Below are 23,531 nucleotides of genomic sequence, written 5' to 3'. Positions count from 1 at the left end.
AGAGTTGTGTTGGGTTGGAGAGGGTTATGTTGTATTGGGGAGGGTTGTGGTGTGTTGTGTTGTTGAGGATTGGGGAGAGTTGTGTTGGGTTGGGGAGTGTTGTGTTGTATTGGGGAGGGTTGTGGGGGGTTGTGCTGTGGAGGATTGGGGAGAGTTGTGTTGGGTTGGGAGTGTTGTGTTGTATTGGGGAAGGTTGTGGGGGGTTGTGCTGTGGAGGATTGGGGAGAGTTGTGTTGGGTTGGGGAGGGTTGTGTTGTATTGGGGGGGTTGTGGTGTGTTGTGGAGGATTTGGGAGAGTTGTGTTGGGTTGGGGAGGGTTGTGATGTATTGGGGGGAGTTGTGGTGTGTTGTGTTGTGGAGGATTGGGGAGAGTTGTGTTGGGTTGGGAGTGTTGTGTTGTATTGGGGAGGGTTGTGGGGGGTTGTGCTGTGGAGGATTGGGGAGAGTTGTGTTGGGTTGGGGAGGGTTGTGTTGTATTGGGGGGGTTGTGGTGTGTTGTGGAGGATTTGGGAGAGTTGTGTTGGGTTGGGGAGGGTTGTGATGTATTGGGGGGAGTTGTGGTGTGTTGTGTTGTGGAGGATTGGGGAGAGTTGTGTTGGGTTGGGAGTGTTGTGTTGCATTGGGGAGGGTTGTGGGGGGTTGTGCTGTGGAGGATTGAGGAGAGTTGTGTTGGGTTGGGGAGGGTTGTGTTGTGTTGTATTGGGGAGGGTGGTGGGGGTTGTGCTGTGGAGGATTGGGGAGAGTTGTGTTGGGTTGGAGAGGGTTATGTTGTATTGGGGAGGGTTGTGGTGTGTTGTGTTGTTGAGGATTGGGGAGAGTTGTGTTGGGTTGGGGAGTGTTGTGTTGTATTGGGGAGGGTTGTGGGGGGTTGTGCTGTGGAGGATTGGGGAGAATTGTGTTGGGTTGGGAGTGTTGTGTTGTATTGGGGAAGGTTGTGGGGGGTTGTGCTGTGGAGGATTGGGGAGAGTTGTGTTGGGTTGGGGAGGGTTGTGTTGTATTGGGGGGGTTGTGGTGTGTTGTGGAGGATTTGGGAGAGTTGTGTTGGGTTGGGGAGGGTTGTGATGTATTGGGGGGAGTTGTGGTGTGTTGTGTTGTGGAGGATTGGGGAGAGTTGTGTTGGGTTGGGGAGTGTTGTGTTGTATTGGGGAGGGTTGTGAGGGGTTGTGCTGTGGAGGATTGGGGAGAGTTGTGTTGGGTTGGGGAGGGTTGTGATGTATTGGTGGGGAGTTGTGGTGTGTTGTGTTGTGGAGGATTGGGGAGAGTTGTGTTGGGTTGGGGAGGGTTGTGTTGTATTGGGGAGGGTTGTGGGGGGTTGTGCTGTGGAGGATTGGGGAGAGTTGTGTTGGATAGGGGAGGGTTGTGTTGTATTGGGGAGGGTTGTGGGGGGTTGTGCTGTGGAGGATTGGGGAGAGGTATGTTGGGTTAGGAAGGGGTGTGTTGTATTGGGGAGGATTGTGGAGGGTTGTTTTGCTGGGTCACTGCAGTCTGATCATATTTTCTCTTCTTAAAGATTGTGATAGATCTAAGGAAAACACATCTCTCGAGAGTTAGTACAAGAACACTAAAACCTTTACTCACTGAAATCTCCTCATTGTCTACGGCCCGGCAGGTTTCATGCGTTTAGTGCATCCTCCAGTATGACAAGCAATGACAATGCCCAGAGCAGATAGACTCATGTGTCATTAATAGAGTCTTGAGGTTTCCACAAATTCATGTATAGTCTATTATGGGAGACCAGATAAATAGTCCCTTGACTTGTCCCTGGAGTGCTATGCAGTTGGACTACAATGTCAAATAAAGACTAAAGCCCTCACAGAAACCGCTCAAGTGGCTCACGCTGAAAACTTCTGGCTTCTTGCACAGTTATCGTGATCTACGTTTTCTTTGCAGATTGGGTCATACTTTGGATCAGCCTTGAGCGTGGTCAAAATAAATCCATCAAACTTTCTCTTGGTTGTGGGAGCCCCAACATATTATTCTCCACTGGCTCCAGGCGGACGAGTCTATCTGTGCCCCATCTCTGCTCAGGTGAGACTTCCATTCAATTAATGTAGTAGCTTTTCTGGCGTCTGGCTGTAAGTCACCGTGGCTATGACTGCAGAATGTCACCTGCGATACACCATGACATGAGGGTTATTGCAGGCGCTTCTTCATGAGCATGAGTTGTTATTAGGCGGTAATGGTCTCTCCAGTTCTCAGAATAATAAGTGTTTCACACCATTGCTTGTCTCTGCAGGAGATGAACTCACAAGGCACAGCTATCACCTTCACCTGCCCAGAGACTCTTCAGGGGGAGAGCAGCCAATCTATGGGACATTTTGGCTCTGCCATCACCGTTCTTCCGGACCTGACTGGAGATCAGCTTCCTGACCTAGCTATTGGGGCTCCCTATGAGGACAACGGTCAAGGAGCTCTGTACATCTTCCCAGGAAAAGTTGGTGGCTTCAGGACTTCTTATATACAGGTAACATTGTGTGAGAAGGTCTCAGAAATGTCAGATGCAAGGCAAGCAGCAAGAGGAAAAAAGGGCAGCAGTCTACGCACGACCACATGAGTGGCCAGTGAGGGGTCGGCCTCATTACCTCGCGTTTTGTTTTACTTCTACTTATTTGCCATTGAGGTAAACGGAAACAGCTCCACAAAATGATGGCCAAGCTGTAAAATGACCTCCCTGCGAACCACACAACCTCAGAAAGTTGTACAAAGATGACCCCGGAGTGACGCATGGGATGTTATCTAGATTTATTAGGTGAAAGATAATGAAAGAGAACAGAGCGGATGCAGGGAGCAACAGACTGGGATATGCGGGGGGGGTCCCATTCTTGCAGCTCACACCCCACTTTTTTCTCAGGATCACCCCTTCCACCTCTGGGGCTTGGTGTCCATTGCAGGTCATTGTATTTGGATCCTACAGTATTACACACAAGTCATGGTCACATCCCGCACCTGGTCATGCCCTTTGCCCAATTTATAGACTGTTTCAACTGAAACAAAATGGTGGACACGCTCAGCTCTGGGTAATCTAGTGAAATGGATGGGACGGCCCCCAGAAATCAGAGTCCTCCCAGGTGTCCGTTTGGTGTTAAGGTTATTGGGATGAATGGTTTTATTTCTCCTGTAGCCATGTCCCATATATTTATTACATCGCCCCCTGGGGTCACACGTCATTAATATTTCTCATAACTTCTTGTGATTCCACCGGAGATGGCGGATTCTGGGGCAAATGTCTTTCATCCACTTTCTCTGGTGGTATGGGGCCCTGCCTGTATACGGGGACAACTGTGGTAAAACCTTGTTAAACAGGTGATCGCTTCCCTCATAAATCATATTACGCCATTTTTAGTTGTCGTTTATTTGTTGCGATGATATTTTACATTTCTTTCTCCATCTGATCCCGCAGCGCGTGGCAGGACGTCTAATGAGAGATGGAGTTCAGTACTTTGGAAGGTCGGTGGTTGGTAACTTAGACATGACGAGCGATGGGCTGCCGGATGTGACGGCGGGGGGTGAGGGCATCGCTGTTATACTGAGGTGAGAGGCCTCCGCACACGTCCTGGGAACTCCATACTGCTGCCATCATTTCTCTAGACTGGCATATCTCAAAGTGACGTCCTCTGACATGGATGGGGGGGTGTCACCTCCTGCGGTCGCCATGATGATTGTCTCCAGCTTTACCAGACACCTGACTGATGAGTGGAACCTTTAACCACTTGGCAGAATTGGGCGACTCCAGGACATATTTATGGGCCGATTTCTTGATTTTAGGGGGAAATGTTCTGTGAACTTTTTTGAATTTGTAACGTTTCTCCTGTTCAGATCTCGGCCCGTCCTCCAGATCTCAGTGTCCATGAATTTCAATCCCTCTGAGTTTCCACTTTCTTCATATGAATGTACAGATAATATACAACCGCTGAGGACAGAAATTAATGTCTGCTTTACCAAGAAGCTGCGGAGTCTCGGAGTGACGGGTAAGGCGGGCAGCACGGGGGGATGGGCATCCCATAGACCTCCTGAGTATATGAGTGTGGGGTGACATATGGGACCGGCAGTTACTGCTCAGGATGGGACAGAGGGTCATTCATTCCATTATTTTCCCTAGTTCAGTACTTTCTACCTCGTCCTCTCGTCTACATGTTGGGGTGCAGGTTTCTTATGCATGTTAATGGGAATGTAATGAGGTCGGGGTCGGACAGGTCCAGCAGTGGAGGTGACAGAGGACGGGCACTTACTGCTGGGTGATCGCTTGTCCTGGTTATGTCCCAGTTATTGATGATATGGCCTGTGTGTAATAATGGCGGCAGTGTGTATGATACCATTAAAGGGACATGCACATATCCTGGGGGGAACCGTCTTACCCTTATATACAGGAATGAGTCCTTGGATTTTGTGCAGCTCTAACTCATTCTCCTTTCATTCCAGCTGGAACCTCTGCTTCACTACAGTACACCCTCCTGTTGGACGCAGGACGCACCCAGACTCGTGCTGTCTTCTCTGGCACCCCACAAACTAACACCCGTGTGATATTAGCATCTAAGGAGCTCCCAGAAAATAGAAACTGCATCAGTTACAGGATCTCTCTTCTCGTTAGTATCTATAACACTCCAGACCGTCAGCGCGGGTCGCGTCAATCTTCCATACTGACCATCACATAGTATTACTCCACCGCAACCGACCCAAAGTAACACCCCCCAAATCAGCAAACCCAAAACACTACTGAGAATTGTACAGAAGCCCAAGAGGAGGATGTGAGGCCTCAATGTTATAGAAAGATAATGGAGTCCGAGGGGGGGGGGTCATCATACGATCTGACCCTAATTACCGTGTCTAGGAGGCCAACAACAGTGGGAAATAATGGAATAGAAACCCAATGCTTTTCATTTTAGATATATCCCACAATGCACAGTTTCTAGCTATCATTTTACAGAACTGGGCGGAGCTTAGTTGTCACATGACTGCGTGCAGGCGACAACTAATGTCTGTCCAGTGAATGGACAAGGGGTAAAGTCTGATATACAGTAACTGGCACGGAAATACCCCACATGGCTGACAGTAAGGGCCCACCCAAACATCCCCCCATGTATTGTAGTAAATCTCATAGTGCCCTGGACACTAATACGGAACCTGTCCCCCCTCATGGCTGCGAGAATGGCCGCCATCTTACTATGGACAATGCATGACCACTGAGCAAGAACTGCAGAGACTGTTTGGAAGGGGGGTGTATAGAACTATATAGAAGGGAGGTGTATAGAACTATATAGAATGGAGGTGTATAGAACTATATAGAATGGAGGTGTATAGAACTATATAGAAGGGGGTGTATAGAGCTATATAGAAGGGGGTGTATAGGACTATATAGGGGGTATGTGTATAGGACTATATAGGGGGTATGTGTATAGAACTATATAGAAGGGGGTAAACATAGTTTTTGCTTGCAGTTTATGTGTCAAGGAAACAACACTACAAGACGGTGTGATATACTGTAGATACTTCTGGGGGGCCACGTATAACAGACCTCTGTTTCTCTTGGGTGGTCCGTACAGGATAATGATCATCGGGTCTGTCTCTCTGTAAAACTCTCCTTGTTGACCGCAGCATTTTACTATAGCAATTGCTGTCCCGGACAGTCGCTGGTTCTCTTTGCGGAGGGCGGTTGTGATCTGCGTGAGTGCGTCCAACATGTCATATTCCATTCAACAAAGAATTGCGATAGTGGCGGCGTACGTACGTACAGGCTCGTTCAGACATACAAGGACGGTTTTGTTGCTCCATTTCCAGACCCTCCAGTTGCAGCAGAAAACCGTATGCATGGTTAGGTGCGGAAGTGGCGTAATACAGGATCCATGGCCGATGCCCAAGAAAATAGACACCACGTGTTCGGACACCCGTCACTGTTGCAGACACCCAGGGGAGAATTATAAGAAGCCTGAGAAAATCTATACGAATATGATCCCAGCAGGCGCACGTCAGCAGAACAACATGTCGCCATGTACGGAAATCACTTCACCTGAAGCCGTAACAAGTGCCAGCTGTGCAAGAGTTAAGGCTATGTTTACACAGAGTTTTTTGACGCGGAAACCGCGCCGCAAAACTCGTCAAAAACGGCCCGAAAATGCCTCTTATTGATTTCAATGGGAGGCGGAGGCGTCTTTTTCCCGCGAGCGGTGAAATCGGCTCGCGGGAGAAAGAAGAGACATGTGCTATCTTCGGGCGTTTCCCCCTCTGACCTCCCATTGACATCAATGGGAGGCAGAGAAAGCGTATTTCGCGGCGTTTTATACCCGCGGCGCTAAATGGCCGCGGGTGAAAAACGCAGCGGAAAATGCAGCGAAAATCGGCGTGCAGGGATAGGAAAATCTGCCTCAAACTTCCAAACGGAATTTTGAGGCAGAAATTCCGCCTGCAAAAAACTCAGTGTGAACATAGCCTATAAAGGAGGACGATAACCAGAAGTGTGGGGCGGATTGCAGAAGGCTGCTGGATAATGTCATACTCAGACATTTAGACTCGTTGTATTACATATGTCCGATGAAGCGCGGTTCTAAATAACCGGTTGTGTTCATTCGCAGAACAATAGACACAGAAAATCGACACGAGCTTCACCAACAGCCACTTCATGGTCAAAAAGGTTCACATCGGGTGCGTTTATGGGTGCGACGATTGTGGGTGCAATATAAAATGTGGACGCAGCCGTGTACATGGACATCTTGCCGCCACACTATGCACCGTTATCACATTTCAAGCATTAGAAGTGTTTCTTTCATCAACATGGGGCGACTTGTCATACGGAGGACTGCGTTCATGCGGCATTCACAGAAGAACGTACGGAGATCATAGGGTGGTGGCCTCCACAGTCACCAGACGTACGGTGTGAGCCGGATATCTGTGGGGTTACCTGGAGGGTAGAGTTTATTGAAATAATCCGCAGACAATAAATAAAGTCACGTCCGGAATAGGGAACGTGTCGTGCGGCAGAAGGAGATTCTGGACATGATAAGACAGGCACAACATTGCAAGTGGCGGGAACCACCTCCAGCATCTCCAGTAACGGGAACGTTCGTCATTCTTCCGTTATCCTGCACAAACCACACAAGGGAAACAGAGATCTATTTTTCGTGGCCCACCCTGTATAATGCAGCTGTAAATATATGGGGGGCACAAAGCCTTCACAACATACAAGAAAAGGACACTAGACGAGCGACGGTGACTGGAGAGTTACAATAAGGCTGGATTCACACGACCTATTTTCAGGCGTAATGGAGGCGTTTTACACCATGAATTACGCCTAAAAAGACGGCTCCAATAGGTCGGCAAACATCTGCCCATTGCATGCAATGGGTCTTACGATGTTCTGTGCTGACGACCTGTCATTTTACGCGTCGCTGTCAAAAGACAGCACGTAAAATTACGGCCGCGTCAAAGAAGTGCAGGACACTTCTTGGGACGTAATTGGAGCCGTTTTTCATTCACTCCAATGAAGAACAGCTCAAATTACGTCCATAAAAGACGAAGCAAAAAACTTGAGTACATGCAAAAACGTCTGAAATTCAGGAGCTGTTTTCTCCTGAAACAGCGCCGTAATTTCAGACGTATTTGCCGTTGTCGTGTGCACATACCCTGAGAAGTACAGTTCAGCACCTTCTTATACTTGGGAGGGGGGGTGTGGTACTGCCTCTGTATGCCTATAAGCAATATATAAGAATATTATATGAGAGCAATGTATGGGAATAATGTATGAGAGAAATGTATGGGAATAATGTATGAGAATAATGTATGAGAATAATGTATGAGAGCAATGTATGAGAATAATGTATGAGAATAATGTATGAGAATAATGTATGGGAATAATGTATGGGAGCAATGTATGAGAGCAATGTATGAGAATAATGTATGGGAATAATGTATGAAAGGAATGTATGGAAGCAATGTATGAGAATAATGTATGAGAATAATGTATGAGAATAATGTATGAGAATAATGTATGAGAGCAATGTATGAGAATAATGTATGAGAATAATGTATGAGAATAATGTATGAGAGCAATGTATGAGAATAATATATGAGAATAATGTATGAGAATAATGTATGAGAGGAATGTATGGCAGCAATGTATGAGAATAATGTATGAGAATAATGTATGAGAATAATGTAGGAGTGCAATGTATGAGAATAATGTATGAGAATAATGTATGAGAATAATGTATGAGAGGAATGTATGGCAGCAATGTATGAGAATAATGTATGAGAATAATGTATGAGAATAATGTAGGAGTGCAATGTATGAGAATAATGTATGAGAATAATGTATGAGAATAATGTATGGGAATAATGTAGGTTAACAATGTATAATAATAATGTATGAGAACAATGTATGAGAGCAATGTATGGGAATAATGTATGAGAGCAATGTATGAGAATAATGTATGGGAATAATGTATGAGAATAATGTATGAGAATAATGTATGAGAATAATGTATGAGAGCAATCTATAAGAATAATGTATGAGAATAATGTATGAGACCAATGTATGAGAACAATGTATGAGAGCAATGTATGGGAATAATGTATGAGAATAATGTATGGGAATAATATATGAGAGCAATGTATGAGAATAATGTATGAGAGCAATCTATAAGAATAATGTATGAGAATAATGTATGAAAGCAATCTATGAGAATAATGGATGAGAATAATTTATGAGAGCAATGTATGAGAATAATGTATGAGAATAATGTATGAAAGCAATGTATGAGAATAATGTATGAGAATAATGTATGAGAGCAATGTATGAGAATAATGTATGGGAGCAATGTATGAGAATAATGTATGAGAATAATGTATGAGAATAATGTATGAGAGGAATGTATGGCAGCAATGTATGAGAATAATGTATGAGAATAATGTATGAGAATAATGTAGGAGTGCAATGTATGAGAATAATGTATGAGAATAATGTATGAGAATAATGTATGAGAGGAATGTATGGCAGCAATGTATGAGAATAATGTATGAGAATAATGTATGAGAATAATGTAGGAGTGCAATGTATGAGAATAATGTATAAGAATAATGTATGAGAATAATGTATGGGAATAATGTAGGTTAACAATGTATAATAATAATGTATGAGAACAATGTATGAGAGCAATGTATGGGAATAATGTATGAGAGCAATGTATGAGAATAATGTATGGGAATAATGTATGAGAATAATGTATGAGAGCAATGTATGAGAGCAATGTATGAGAATAATGTATGAGAGCAATCTATAAGAATAATGTATGAGAATAATGTATGAGACCAATGTATGAGAACAATGTATGAGAGCAATGTATGGGAATAATGTATGAGAATAATGTATGGGAATAATATATGAGAGCAATGTATGAGAATAATGTATGAGAGCAATCTATAAGAATAATGTATGAGAATAATGTATGAAAGCAATCTATGAGAATAATGTATGAGAATAATTTATGAGAGCAATGTATGAGAATAATGTATGAGAATAATGTATGAAAGCAATGTATGAGAATAATGTATGAGAATAATGTATGAGAGCAATGTATGAGAATAATGTATGAGAATAATGTATGAGAATAATGTATGAAAGCAATCTATGAGAATAATGTATGAGAATAATGTATGAGAGCAATGTATGAGAATAATGTATGAGAATAATGTATGAGAGCAATGTATGAGAATAATGTATGAGAATAATGTATGGGAATAATGTATGAGAATAATGTATGAGAGCAATGTATGAGAGCAATGTATGAGAATAATGTATGAGAGCAATCTATAAGAATAATGTATGAGAATAATGTATGAGACCAATGTATGAGAACAATGTATGAGAGCAATGTATGGGAATAATGTATGAGAATAATGTATGAGAATAATGTATGAGAGCAATGTATGAGAATAATGTATGAGAATAATGTATGGGAATAATGTATGAGAATAATGTATGAGAGCAATGTATGAGAGCAATGTATGAGAATAATGTATGAGAATAATGTATGGGAATAATGTATGAGAGCAATGTATGAGAATAATGTATGAGAGCAATGTATGGGAATAATGTATGAGAATAATGTATGGGAATAATGTATGAGAATAATGTATGAGAACAATGTATGAGAGCAATGTATGGGAATAATGTATGAGAATAATGTATGAGAATAATGTATGAGAGCAATGTATGAGAATAATGTATGAGAATAATGTATGGGAATAATGTATGAGAATAATGTATGAGAGCAATGTATGAGAGCAATGTATGAGAATAATGTATGAGAGCAATCTATAAGAATAATGTATGAGAATAATGTATGAGACCAATGTATGAGAACAATGTATGAGAGCAATGTATGGGAATAATGTATGAGAATAATGTATGGGAATAATATATGAGAGCAATGTATGAGAATAATGTATGAGAGCAATCTATAAGAATAATGTATGAGAATAATGTATGAAAGCAATCTATGAGAATAATGTATGAGAATAATTTATGAGAGCAATGTATGAGAATAATGTATGAGAATAATGTATGAAAGCAATGTATGAGAATAATGTATGAGAATAATGTATGAGAGCAATGTATGAGAATAATGTATGAGAATAATGTATGAGAATAATGTATGAAAGCAATCTATGAGAATAATGTATGAGAATAATGTATGAGAGCAATGTATGAGAATAATGTATGAGAATAATGTATGAGAGCAATGTATGAGAATAATGTATGAGAATAATGTATGAGAATAATGTATGAGAGCAATCTATGAGAATAATGTATGAGAATAATGTATGAGAGCAATGTATGAGAATAATGTATGAGAATAATGTAGGAGTGCAATGTATGAGAATAATGTATGAGAGCAATGTATGGGAATAATTTATGAGCATAATGTATGGGAATAATGTATGAGAGCAATGTATGAGAATAATGTATGGGAATAATGTATGAGAGCAATGTATGAGAATAATGTATGAGAGCAATGTATGAAAGCAATTTATGAGAGCAAATTATGAGAATAATGTATGAGAATAATGTAGGAGTGCAATGTATGAGAATAATGTATGAGAATAATGTATGGCAGCAATGTATGAGAATAATGTATGAGAATAATGTATGAGAATAATGTAGGAGTGCAATGTATGAGAATAATGTATGAGAATAATGTATGAGAATAATGTATGAGAGGAATGTATGGCAGCAATGTATGAGAATAATGTATGAGAATAATGTATGAGAATAATGTATGAGAATAATGTAGGAGTGCAATGTATGAGAATAATGTATGAGAATAATGTATGAGAATAATGTATGGGAATAATGTAGGTTAACAATGTATAATAATAATGTATGAGAACAATGTATGAGAGCAATGTATGGGAATAATGTATGAGAGCAATGTATGAGAATAATGTATGGGAATAATGTATGAGAATAATGTATGAGAATAATGTATGAGAATAATGTATGAGAGCAATCTATAAGAATAATGTATGAGAATAATGTATGAGACCAATGTATGAGAACAATGTATGAGAGCAATGTATGGGAATAATGTATGAGAATAATGTATGGGAATAATATATGAGAGCAATGTATGAGAATAATGTATGAGAGCAATCTATAAGAATAATGTATGAGAATAATGTATGAAAGCAATCTATGAGAATAATGTATGAGAATAATTTATGAGAGCAATGTATGAGAGCAATGTATGAGAATAATGTATGAGAATAATGTATGAGAGCAATGTATGAGAATAATGTATGGGAATAATGTATGAGAATAATGTATGAGAATAATGTATGAAAGCAATGTATGAGAATAATGTATGAGAATAATGTATGAGAGCAATGTATGAGAATAATGTATGGGAGCAATGTATGAGAATAATGTATGAGAATAATGTATGAGAATAATGTATGAGAGGAATGTATGGCAGCAATGTATGAGAATAATGTATGAGAATAATGTATGAGAATAATGTAGGAGTGCAATGTATGAGAATAATGTATGAGAATAATGTATGAGAATAATGTATGAGAGGAATGTATGGCAGCAATGTATGAGAATAATGTATGAGAATAATGTATGAGAATAATGTAGGAGTGCAATGTATGAGAATAATGTATAAGAATAATGTATGAGAATAATGTATGGGAATAATGTAGGTTAACAATGTATAATAATAATGTATGAGAACAATGTATGAGAGCAATGTATGGGAATAATGTATGAGAGCAATGTATGAGAATAATGTATGGGAATAATGTATGAGAATAATGTATAAGAGCAATGTATGAGAATAATGTATGGGAATAATGTATGAGAATAATGTATGAGAGCAATGTATGAGAGCAATGTATGAGAATAATGTATGAGAGCAATCTATAAGAATAATGTATGAGAATAATGTATGAGACCAATGTATGAGAACAATGTATGAGAGCAATGTATGGGAATAATGTATGAGAATAATGTATGGGAATAATATATGAGAGCAATGTATGAGAATAATGTATGAGAGCAATCTATAAGAATAATGTATGAGAATAATGTATGAAAGCAATCTATGAGAATAATGTATGAGAATAATTTATGAGAGCAATGTATGAGAATAATGTATGAGAATAATGTATGAAAGCAATGTATGAGAATAATGTATGAGAATAATGTATGAGAGCAATGTATGAGAATAATGTATGAGAATAATGTATGAGAATAATGTATGAAAGCAATCTATGAGAATAATGTATGAGAATAATGTATGAGAGCAATGTATGAGAATAATGTATGAGAATAATGTATGAGAGCAATGTATGAGAATAATGTATGAGAATAATGTATGAGAATAATGTATGAGAGCAATCTATGAGAATAATGTATGAGAATAATGTATGAGAGCAATGTATGAGAATAATGTATGAGAATAATGTAGGAGTGCAATGTATGAGAATAATGTATGAGAGCAATGTATGGGAATAATTTATGAGCATAATGTATGGGAATAATGTATGAGAGCAATGTATGAGAATAATGTATGGGAATAATGTATGAGAGCAATGTATGAGAATAATGTATGAGAGCAATGTATGAAAGCAATTTATGAGAGCAAATTATGAGAATAATGTATGAGAATAATGTAGGAGTGCAATGTATGAGAATAATGTATGAGAATAATGTATGAGAGCAATGTATGAGAATAATGTATGCGAATAATGTAGGTGTGCAATGTATGAGAATAATGTATGAGATAAATGTATGGGAATAATGTAGGTTAACAATGTATAAGAATAATGTATGAGAGTAATGTATGAGAGCAATGTATGGGAATAATGTATGAGAATAATGTATGGGAATAATGTATGAGAGCAATGTATGAGAATAATGTATGAGAATAATGTATGAGAACAATGTATGAGAATAATGTATGGGAATAATGTATGTGAGCAATGTATGAAAGCAATGTATGAGAATAATGTATGAGAGCAATGTATGAAAGCAATGTATGAGAGCAATGTATGAGAATAATGTATGAGAATAATGTATGAGAATAATGTATGAGAGCAATCTATGAGCATAATGTATGAGAATAATGTATGAGAGCAATGTATGGGAATAATGTATGAGAATAATGTATGAGAGCAATGTATGAGAATAATGTAGGAGTGCAATGTATGAGAATAATGTATGGGAATAATGTATGAGAGCAATGTATGAGAATAATGTATGAGAATAATGTATGAGAATAATGTATGATAATAATGTATGAGAATAATGTATGAGAATAATGTATGAGAGCAATCTATGAGAATAATGTATGAGAATAATGTATGAGAGCAATGTATGAGAACAATGTATGAGAATAATGTATGAGAATAATGTATGAGAATAATGTATGAGAATAATGTATGAGAATAATGTATGAGAGGAATGTATGGCAGCAATGTATGAGAATAATGTATGAGAATAATGTATGAGAATAATGTATGAGAATAATGTAGGAGTGCAATGTATGAGAAAAATGTATGAGAATAATGTATGGGAATAATGTAGGTTAACAATGTATAATAATAATGTATGAGAACAATGTATGAGAGCAATGTATGGGAATAATGTATGAGAGCAATGTATGAGAATAATGTATGGGAATAATGTATGAGAATAATGTATGAGAGCAATCTATAAGAATAATGTATGAGAATAATGTATGAGACCAATGTATGAGAACAATGTATGAGAGCAATGTATGGGAATAATGTATGAGAATAATGTATGGGAATAATATATGAGAGCAATGTATGAGAATAATGTATGAGAGCAATCTATAAGAATAATGTATGAGAATAATGTATGAAAGCAATCTATGAGAATAATGTATGAGAATAATTTATGAGAGCAATGTATGAGAATAATGTATGAGAATAATGTATGAAAGCAATGTATGAGAATAATGTATGAGAATAATGTATGAGAGCAATGTATGAGAATAATGTATGGGAGCAATGTATGAGAATAATGTATGAGAATAATGTATGAGAATAATGTATGAGAGGAATGTATGGCAGCAATGTATGAGAATAATGTATGAGAATAATGTATGAGAATAATGTAGGAGTGCAATGTATGAGAATAATGTATGAGAATAATGTATGAGAGGAATGTATGGCAGCAATGTATGAGAATAATGTATGAGAATAATGTATGAGAATAATGTATGAGAATAATGTAGGAGTGCAATGTATGAGAATAATGTATGAGAATAATGTATGAGAATAATGTATGGGAATAATGTAGGTTAACAATGTATAATAATAATGTATGAGAATAATGTATGAGAGCAATCTATAAGAATAATGTATGAGAATAATGTATGAAAGCAATCTATGAGAATAATGTATGAGAATAATTTATGAGAGCAATGTATGAGAATAATGTATGAGAATAATGTATGAAAGCAATGTATGAGAATAATGTATGAGAATAATGTATGAGAGCAATGTATGAGAATAATGTATGAGAATAATGTATGAGAATAATGTATGAGAATAATGTATGAGAATAATGTATGAGAGGAATGTATGGCAGCAATGTATGAGAATAATGTATGAGAATAATGTATGAGAATAATGTATGAGAATAATGTAGGAGTGCAATGTATGAGAATAATGTATGAGAATAATGTATGGGAATAATGTAGGTTAACAATGTATAATAATAATGTATGAGAACAATGTATGAGAGCAATGTATGGGAATAATGTATGAGAGCAATGTATGAGAATAATGTATGGGAATAATGTATGAGAATAATGTATGAGAATAATGTATGAGAATAATGTATGAGAGCAATCTATAAGAATAATGTATGAGAATAATGTATGAGACCAATGTATGAGAACAATGTATGAGAGCAATGTATGGGAATAATGTATGAGAATAATGTATGGGAATAATATATGAGAGCAATGTATGAGAATAATGTATGAGAGCAATCTATAAGAATAATGTATGAGAATAATGTATGAAAGCAATCTATGAGAATAATGTATGAGAATAATTTATGAGAGCAATGTATGAGAATAATGTATGAGAATAATGTATGAAAGCAATGTATGAGAATAATGTATGAGAATAATGTATGAGAGCAATGTATGAGAATAATGTATGGGAGCAATGTATGAGAATAATGTATGAGAATAATGTATGAGAATAATGTATGAGAGGAATGTATGGCAGCAATGTATGAGAATAATGTATGAGAATAATGTATGAGAATAATGTAGGAGTGCAATGTATGAGAATAATGTATGAGAATAATGTATGAGAGGAATGTATGGCAGCAATGTATGAGAATAATGTATGAGAATAATGTATGAGAATAATGTATGAGAATAATGTAGGAGTGCAATGTATGAGAATAATGTATGAGAATAATGTATGAGAATAATGTATGGGAATAATGTAGGTTAACAATGTATAATAATAATGTATGAGAATAATGTATGAGAGCAATCTATAAGAATAATGTATGAGAATAATGTATGAAAGCAATCTATGAGAATAATGTATGAGAATAATTTATGAGAGCAATGTATGAGAATAATGTATGAGAATAATGTATGAAAGCAATGTATGAGAATAATGTATGAGAATAATGTATGAGAGCAATGTATGAGAATAATGTATGAGAATAATGTATGAGAATAATGTATGAAAGCAATCTATGAGAATAATGTATGAGAATAATGTATGAGAGCAATGTATGAGAATAATGTATGAGAATAATGTATGAGAGCAATGTATGAGAATAATGTATGAGAATAATGTATGAGAATAATGTATGAGAGCAATCTATGAGAATAATGTATGAGAATAATGTATGAGAGCAATGTATGAGAATAATGTATGAGAATAATGTAGGAGTGCAATGTATGAGAATAATGTATGAGAGCAATGTATGGGAATAATTTATGAGCATAATGTATGGGAATAATGTATGAGAGCAATGTATGAGAATAATGTATGGGAATAATGTATGAGAGCAATGTATGAGAATAATGTATGAGAGCAATGTATGAAAGCAATTTATGAGAGCAAATTCTGAGAATAATGTATGAGAATAATGTAGGAGTGCAATGTATGAGAATAATGTATGAGAATAATGTATGAGAGCAATGTATGAGAATAATGTATGCGAATAATGTAGGTGTGCAATGTATGAGAATAATGTATGAGATAAATGTATGGGAATAATGTAGGTTAACAATGTATAAGAATAATGTATGAGAGTAATGTATGAGAGCAATGTATGGGAATAATGTATGAGAATAATGTATGGGAATAATGTATGAGAGCAATGTATGAGAATAATGTATGAGAATAATGTATGAGAACAATGTATGAGAATAATGTATGGGAATAATGTATGTGAGCAATGTATGAGAATAATGTATGAAAGCAATGTATGAGAATAATGTATGAGAGCAATGTATGAAAGCAATGTATGAGAGCAATGTATGAGAATAATGTATGAGAATAATGTATGAGAATAATGTATGAGAGCAATCTATGAGAATAATGTATGAGAATAATGTATGAGAGCAATGTATGGGAATAATGTATGAGAATAATGTATGAGAGCAATGTATGAGAATAATGTAGGAGTGCAATGTATGAGAATAATGTATGGGAATAATGTATGAGAGCAATGTATGAGAGCAATGTATGAGAATAATGTATGAGAATAATGTATGAGAATAATGTATGAGAATAATGTATGAGAGCAATCTATGAGAATAATGTATGAGAATAATGTATGAGAGCAATGTATGAGAACAATGTATGAGAATAATGTAGGAGTGCAATGTATGAGAATAATGTATGGGAATAATGTATGAGAGCAATGTATAAGAATAATGTATGAGAGGAATGTATGGCAGCAATGTATGAGAATAATGTATGAGAGCAATCTATGAGAGCAATCTATGAGAATAATGTATGATAATAATGTATGAGAGAAATGTATGAGAATAATGTATGAGAATAATGTAGGAGTGCAATGTATGGGAATAATGTAGGATAACAATGTAGGATAACAATGTATGGGAATAATGTATGAGAATAATGTATGAGAATAATGTATGAGAATAATGTATGGGAAAAATGTAGGATAACAATGTATGAGGGCAATGTATGAGAGCAATGTATGAGAGCAATGTATGAGAGCAATGTATGTATGAGAGCAGTGTATGAGAGCAATGTATGAGAATAATGTATGAGGGCAATGCATGAGAACAATGTATGAGAGCAATGTATGAGAATAATATAGGATATCAATGTATGAGAATAATGTAGGATAACAATGTAGGATAACAATGTATGAGGGCAATGTATGAGAGCAAATGTATGAGAGCAATGTATGTGTGAGTATAATGTATGAGTATAATGTATGGGTGCAATGTATGAGTGCAATGTATGAGTGCAATGTATGAGAGCAATGTATGAGGGCAATGTATGAGAGCAAATGTATGAGAGCAATGTATGTGTGAGTATAATGTATGAGTATAATGTATGAGTGCAATGTATGAGAACTATGTATGAGAATAATGTAGGATAGCAATGTATGAGTATAATGTATGAGAATAATGTAGGAGTATATGGAATAGGAATAATGTAGGATAATAATGTATGAGAATAATGTCCCTTGCCCACAGAATAATGTTCATCTGTTAATCTTAGATGTAATGAACATCTTTCTCACATTTTCTGTTCATCCCTTAGGACTGTGTGGAAGACTCTTTAACTCCACTCCGAGTCAGTCTCAATTTCTCATTGATTGGAAATCCTGTTCTTAGCGAGGACTCCCGCACCAACCACTCAGGAGAGGTACGAAGTCAGAGTCTGGGGGAGGTGATGGTCTCCTTTGGATAGGTTGTGCTGTATGACGGATCCAGGTTAAGAATTTGTACTCGGCACACCTTGCTTGTGTTACAAAAATATATTTTTATTTTTATTATGGATGCCAGAGGCTGTATGTGCGACGTCGACGTTTCGGTCAGACAGACCTTCGTCGGGCACTGAGCCGTGCTGGGGACTGGATCGGTACAAAATGATGCGTGTATAGCGCTGCTATGGTCAGTAACCGGCGGCTTACCGCTCTGTGTTGGCGCCAACACAGAGCGGTAAGCCGCCGGTTACTGACCATAGCAGCGCTATACACGCATCATTTTGTACCGATCCAGTCCCCAGCACGGCTCAGTGCCCGACGAAGGTCTGTCTGACCGAAACGTCGACGTCGCACATACAGCCTCTGGCATCCATAATAAAAATAAAAATATATTTTTGTAACACAAGCAAGGTGTGCCGAGTACAAATTCTTAACCTATACCCGGGTTGGGACCCTACCTCGAGCACCCAAAGAAACCAGTGCCATCTGAACACAACCATGTATGACGGATCCAGTCATTAAGGGCGGGTTCACACATGGCGGAATTGCACTTAAATTCCGCTGCGGACACTCCGCAGCGTTAATCCGCAGCGGAGCCGTTTCTACATTGACTTTCACTTTAATTTAGCAGTGTTCGTTTACACGATGCGTACAATTCCGCTGCGGAGCATAGGCTGCGGAGCGGAATTTGGTGTCCGCAGCATGCTCTGTCTGTTGCGGAGCAGTGGCGGACTCATGGCGGAATTTCTCCATTGACTTCAATGGAGATTCAAAGTTCCGCAATGAAGTCCGCAGCTGTCATGCACATGTCATGTGTGCTGCGGATGCGTCTTGCTTTTTTTACTTGACATTTCTTCATTCTGGCTGGACCTATGTATTTCTAGGTCTACAGCCAGACTGAGGAAGTCAATGGGGCTCCCGTAATGACGGGAGCGTTGCTAGGAGACGTCAGTAAATAGTCACTGTCCAGGGTGCTGAAAGAGTTAAGCGATCGGCAGTAACTGTTTCTGCACCCGGGACAGTGACTACCGATCCCAATATACATGTATCTGTAAAAAAAAATGAAGTTCGTACTTACCGAGAACTCCCTGTTTCTGTCTCCAGTCCGGCCTCCCAGGATGACGTTTCAGTGTAAGTGACGGCTGCAGCCAATCACAGGCCAAGCACAGGCTGCAGCGGTCACATGGACTGGCGCGTCATCCAGGGAGGTCGGGCTGGATGCCGAAGGAGGGACGCGTCATAAAGACAACGGGCGGTAAGTATGAATTTCTTTTACTTTCACTAGGGAAAGTGCTGTCCCTTCTCTCTATCCTGCACTGATAGGGAGAAGGGAAGCACTTTTCCCGCAGTCCGCAGCAGCTAGTCCGCATCAATTTTCTGCACATTTTGTGCAGATCCGCAGCCGTAATCCGCAACCCGGATTAGGTGCGGCATTGATGCGGACAGTTGCGGAGGAATTCCGCCATGTGTGGTCATGCCCTTATAGTGCAGGATCTATGATGTACAACTTGCTTGTGTTTATATAGTTTGAGATTATACTTGGAAACGGATTGTTAAAAAGGTCTCAAATTATGGAAGGATTTTTCTCTGTTCCATTTAATCCTATATATTGTCCTTTTGTAGATTTCGTTTCAGAAGAACTGTGGTGTTGATGGGGTTTGTGTGGACGACCTGAAGATGAATCTCGCCTTCAGTGGGTAAGAGCTGCACTGTTGACTTGTCCTCCTTACTTCTTGTCCTCCTTACCTCTCATCCTCTTTACTTCTCGTCCTCCTTGCTTCTCGTCCTCCTTACTTCTCGTCCTCCTTACTTCTAGTCCTCCTTACCTCTCATCCTCCTTACCTTTCATCCTCTTTACTTCTTGTCCTTCTTACCTCTCGTCCTCTTTACTTCTCGTCCTCCTTACCTCTCGTCCTCCTTACTTCTCATCCTCTTTACTTCTAGTCCTCCTTACCTCTCATCCTTTTTACCTTTCATCCTCTTTACTTCTCGTCCTCCTTACCTCTCATCCTTTTTACCTTTCATCCTCTTTACTTCTCGTCCTCCTTACCTCTCATCCTCTTTACTTCTCGTCCTCTTTACTTCTCGTCCTCCTTGCTTCTCGTCCTCCTTACTTCTCGTCCTCCTTACTTCTAGTCCTCCTTACCTCTCATCCTCTTTACTTCTTGTCCTTCTTACCTCTCGTCCTCCTTACCTCTCATCCTCTTTACTTCTAGTCCTCCTTACCTCTCATCCTCCTTACCTCTCATCCTCTTTACTTCTTGTCCTTCTTACCTCTCGTCCTCTTTACTTCTCGTCCTCCTTACTTCTCGTCCTCTTTACTTCTAGTCCTCCTTACCTCTCATCCTCCTTACCTCTCATCCTCTTTACTTCTCGTCCTCCTTACCTCTCATCCTCTTTACTTCTCGTCCTCCTTACTTCTCGTCCTCCTTACTTCTAGTCCTCCTTACCTCTCATCCTCCTTACCTCTCGTCCTCCTTACTTCTCGTCCTCCTTACTTCTCGTCCTCCTTACTTCTCGTCCTCTTTACTTCTCGTCCTCCTTACTTCTAGTCCTCCTTACCTCTCATCCTCTTTACCTCTCGTCCTCTTTACTTCTCGTCCTCCTTACTTCTCGTCCTCTTTACTTCTCGTCCTCCTTACCCCTCATCCTCTTTACTTCTCGTCCTCCTTACTTCTAGTCCTCCTTACCTCTCATCCTCTTTACCTCTCGTCCTCTTTACTTCTAGTCCTCCTTACCTCTCATCCTCTTTACCTCTCGTCCTCCTTACTTCTCGTCCTCCTTACTTCTCGTCCTCTTTACTTCTCGTCCTCCTTACTTCTCGTCCTCCTTACTTCTCGTCCTCCTTGCTTCTCGTCCTCCTTGCTTCTCTCCTCCTTGCTTCTCGTCCTCCTTGCTTCTCGTCCTCCTTACTTCTCGTCCTCCTTACTTCTAGTCCTCCTTACTTCTCGTCCTCCTTACTTCTCGTCCTCTTTACTTCTCGTCGTCCTTACTTCTCGTCCTCCTTACTTCTCGTCCTCCTTGCTTCTCGTCCTCCTTGCTTCTCTCCTCCTTGCTTCTCGTCCTCCTTGCTTCTCGTCCTCCTTGCTTCTCGTCCTCCTTACTTCTCGTCCTCCTTACTTCTAGTCCTCCTTACCTCTCGTCCTCTTTACTTCTCGTCCTCCTTACTTCTCGTCCTCCTTACTTCTCGTCCTCCTTACTTCTAGTCCTCCTTACCTCTCGTCCTCTTTACTTCTCGTCCTCCTTACTTCTCGTCCTCCTTACTTCTCGTCCTCTTTACTTCTCGTCCTCCTTACTTCTCGTCCTCCTTACTTCTCGTCCTCCTTGCTTCTCGTCCTCCTTGCTTCTCTCCTCCTTGCTTCTCGTCCTCCTTGCTTCTCGTCCTCCTTACTTCTCGTCCTCCTTACTTCTAGTCCTCCTTACTTCTCGTCCTCCTTACTTCTCGTCCTCTTTACTTCTCGTCCTCCTTACTTCTCGTCCTCCTTACTTCTCGTCCTCCTTGCTTCTCGTCCTCCTTGCTTCTCTCCTCCTTGCTTCTCGTCCTCCTTGCTTCTCGTCCTCCTTGCTTCTCGTCCTCCTTACTTCTCGTCCTCCTTACCTCTCGTCCTCTTTACTTCTCGTCCTCCTTACTTCTCGTCCTCCTTACTTCTCGTCCTCCTTACTTCTCGTCCTCCTTACTTCTCATTCTCCTTAATTCTTGTCCTCCTTACTTCTTGTCCTTGGTCTCATGGTTGTTGTGGTAGAAGTTGACAATGTTATGACATTTGGTGACAGTCTCTCATCTTTTCCGCAGTCTCCAGCAGTTGGTGGTTGGATTGTCTCTTGATGTTAACTTAACAGTGTCAGTGACAAATGAAGGGGATGATTCATACAATGCTCGTGTCCTTATCCCCTTTCCCCTAGACCTGTCTTATCGCAGAGTGTCTCTTATTCAGGTATGTCTCTTTTATTTGGCTATTGTCTCTTCCTTTAGCCAAATATGTCTAGTTATTGGTTTTCTTTATCCTTTATGTAGAGCAACAAGAGAGTTACAATTACATGTTCAACCGAGGAAAACAGGAGAGTGGTGAACTGTGGAGTCAACAGACCTCTGCTAAGACCCAACACCACGGTAAGAAGAGACCACAAGTGACAGCTAAGATGGTGTGGACTACTTTTCAGGCCATCATCTTATAAATATACTCACTTATGTGTCCCAGCCCCTTCCCACCACCAGCCCTATTCTGGCCATAGACATTGAGGTTTACTCTTGGCCTCATTCATGACCTGTTGTTCAGGTGAATAGTCATTGAGCAGACACCCCAAGAATTATAGACCAGTGAGGTCTGGAGTTGATTTCAGAAATATACAAGTGCAATGAAAGTATTGATCAGACCCTCAAAGAAACAAGCAGGTTCCCTTCCACAAGTCATTTGCCATTCGTGCTTCAGCCCCAAATTGGCAAATTCTGAAGGACAGCTGAATAAAAGCAACTGTATGACCCATTTCTTGTCAGCTGTCCATTGGCAGCCACCTCACGGGCTCTTCATATAAAATATTCACGAGTAGTCTTCTGCTGTGACATTTATCCAGTATCTATGACCGGCTACAGTCCCTGTCAGGCTCATGCATTACATCTTCTAAAGTCATTTACTCATTGGGTCTCTTTCAGGCCGTCTTCTTGGTCAGTTTTCATGTTGCACAGACAGCGGATCTGGGAGACTCGTTAACTATGACCGCCAACGTGACCAGGTAAAAAAAGAAACTGTGAAGTTTGCAGAATCCAAGATGCTGATTTTACAGGTTTCGGACTGTATTCAATTCTTCATGTGTCTCTACAGTGACAATAGGAGGGATAAACTAATGAAGTCCTCGTCTACCATAAAAGTGCTCTACTCCATCTTTGTAACCATCACCAGGTGAGTGAAGGACAAGCTTTCTGCTGAAGTCCAGAGTCCTCCATACTGAACAAATGATAGGGTCATGGTGGTTTCTGCCTCTGGACCCCCTAACACATTGATCTTCATCATTACTGGAACATTCCAGCTGAGAAATGTTGTATTGTGATTTAGCTCTGCACAGA

The 23,531-nt window shown here is 39.4% G+C and overlaps 1 protein-coding gene across 1 annotated transcript in view; it reads left to right on the top strand.

Moving 5' to 3' along the window:
• LOC142656728 (integrin alpha-M-like) overlaps positions 1-23,531 on the top strand; it is a 101,559-nt gene that overhangs the window by 57,729 nt on the left and 20,299 nt on the right. Inside the window, exons 12-22 of the mRNA XM_075831655.1 lie at positions 1,891-2,028; positions 2,237-2,464; positions 3,401-3,531; positions 3,817-3,968; positions 4,420-4,583; positions 18,304-18,408; positions 20,093-20,166; positions 22,263-22,404; positions 22,485-22,580; positions 23,121-23,200; positions 23,290-23,367. Coding sequence (XP_075687770.1) covers positions 1,891-2,028; positions 2,237-2,464; positions 3,401-3,531; positions 3,817-3,968; positions 4,420-4,583; positions 18,304-18,408; positions 20,093-20,166; positions 22,263-22,404; positions 22,485-22,580; positions 23,121-23,200; positions 23,290-23,367 — 1,388 coding nt within the window. The remainder of the gene's footprint in view (positions 1-1,890; positions 2,029-2,236; positions 2,465-3,400; positions 3,532-3,816; positions 3,969-4,419; positions 4,584-18,303; positions 18,409-20,092; positions 20,167-22,262; positions 22,405-22,484; positions 22,581-23,120; positions 23,201-23,289; positions 23,368-23,531) is intronic.

The sequence above is a fragment of the Rhinoderma darwinii genome, chromosome 6, assembly GCF_050947455.1.
Source record: "Rhinoderma darwinii isolate aRhiDar2 chromosome 6, aRhiDar2.hap1, whole genome shotgun sequence".
Classification (NCBI taxonomy): Eukaryota; Metazoa; Chordata; class Amphibia; order Anura; family Rhinodermatidae; genus Rhinoderma; species Rhinoderma darwinii.
Note: the sequence above shows the minus strand (reverse complement) of the source record. Positions and strands in the feature narration are given on the sequence as shown.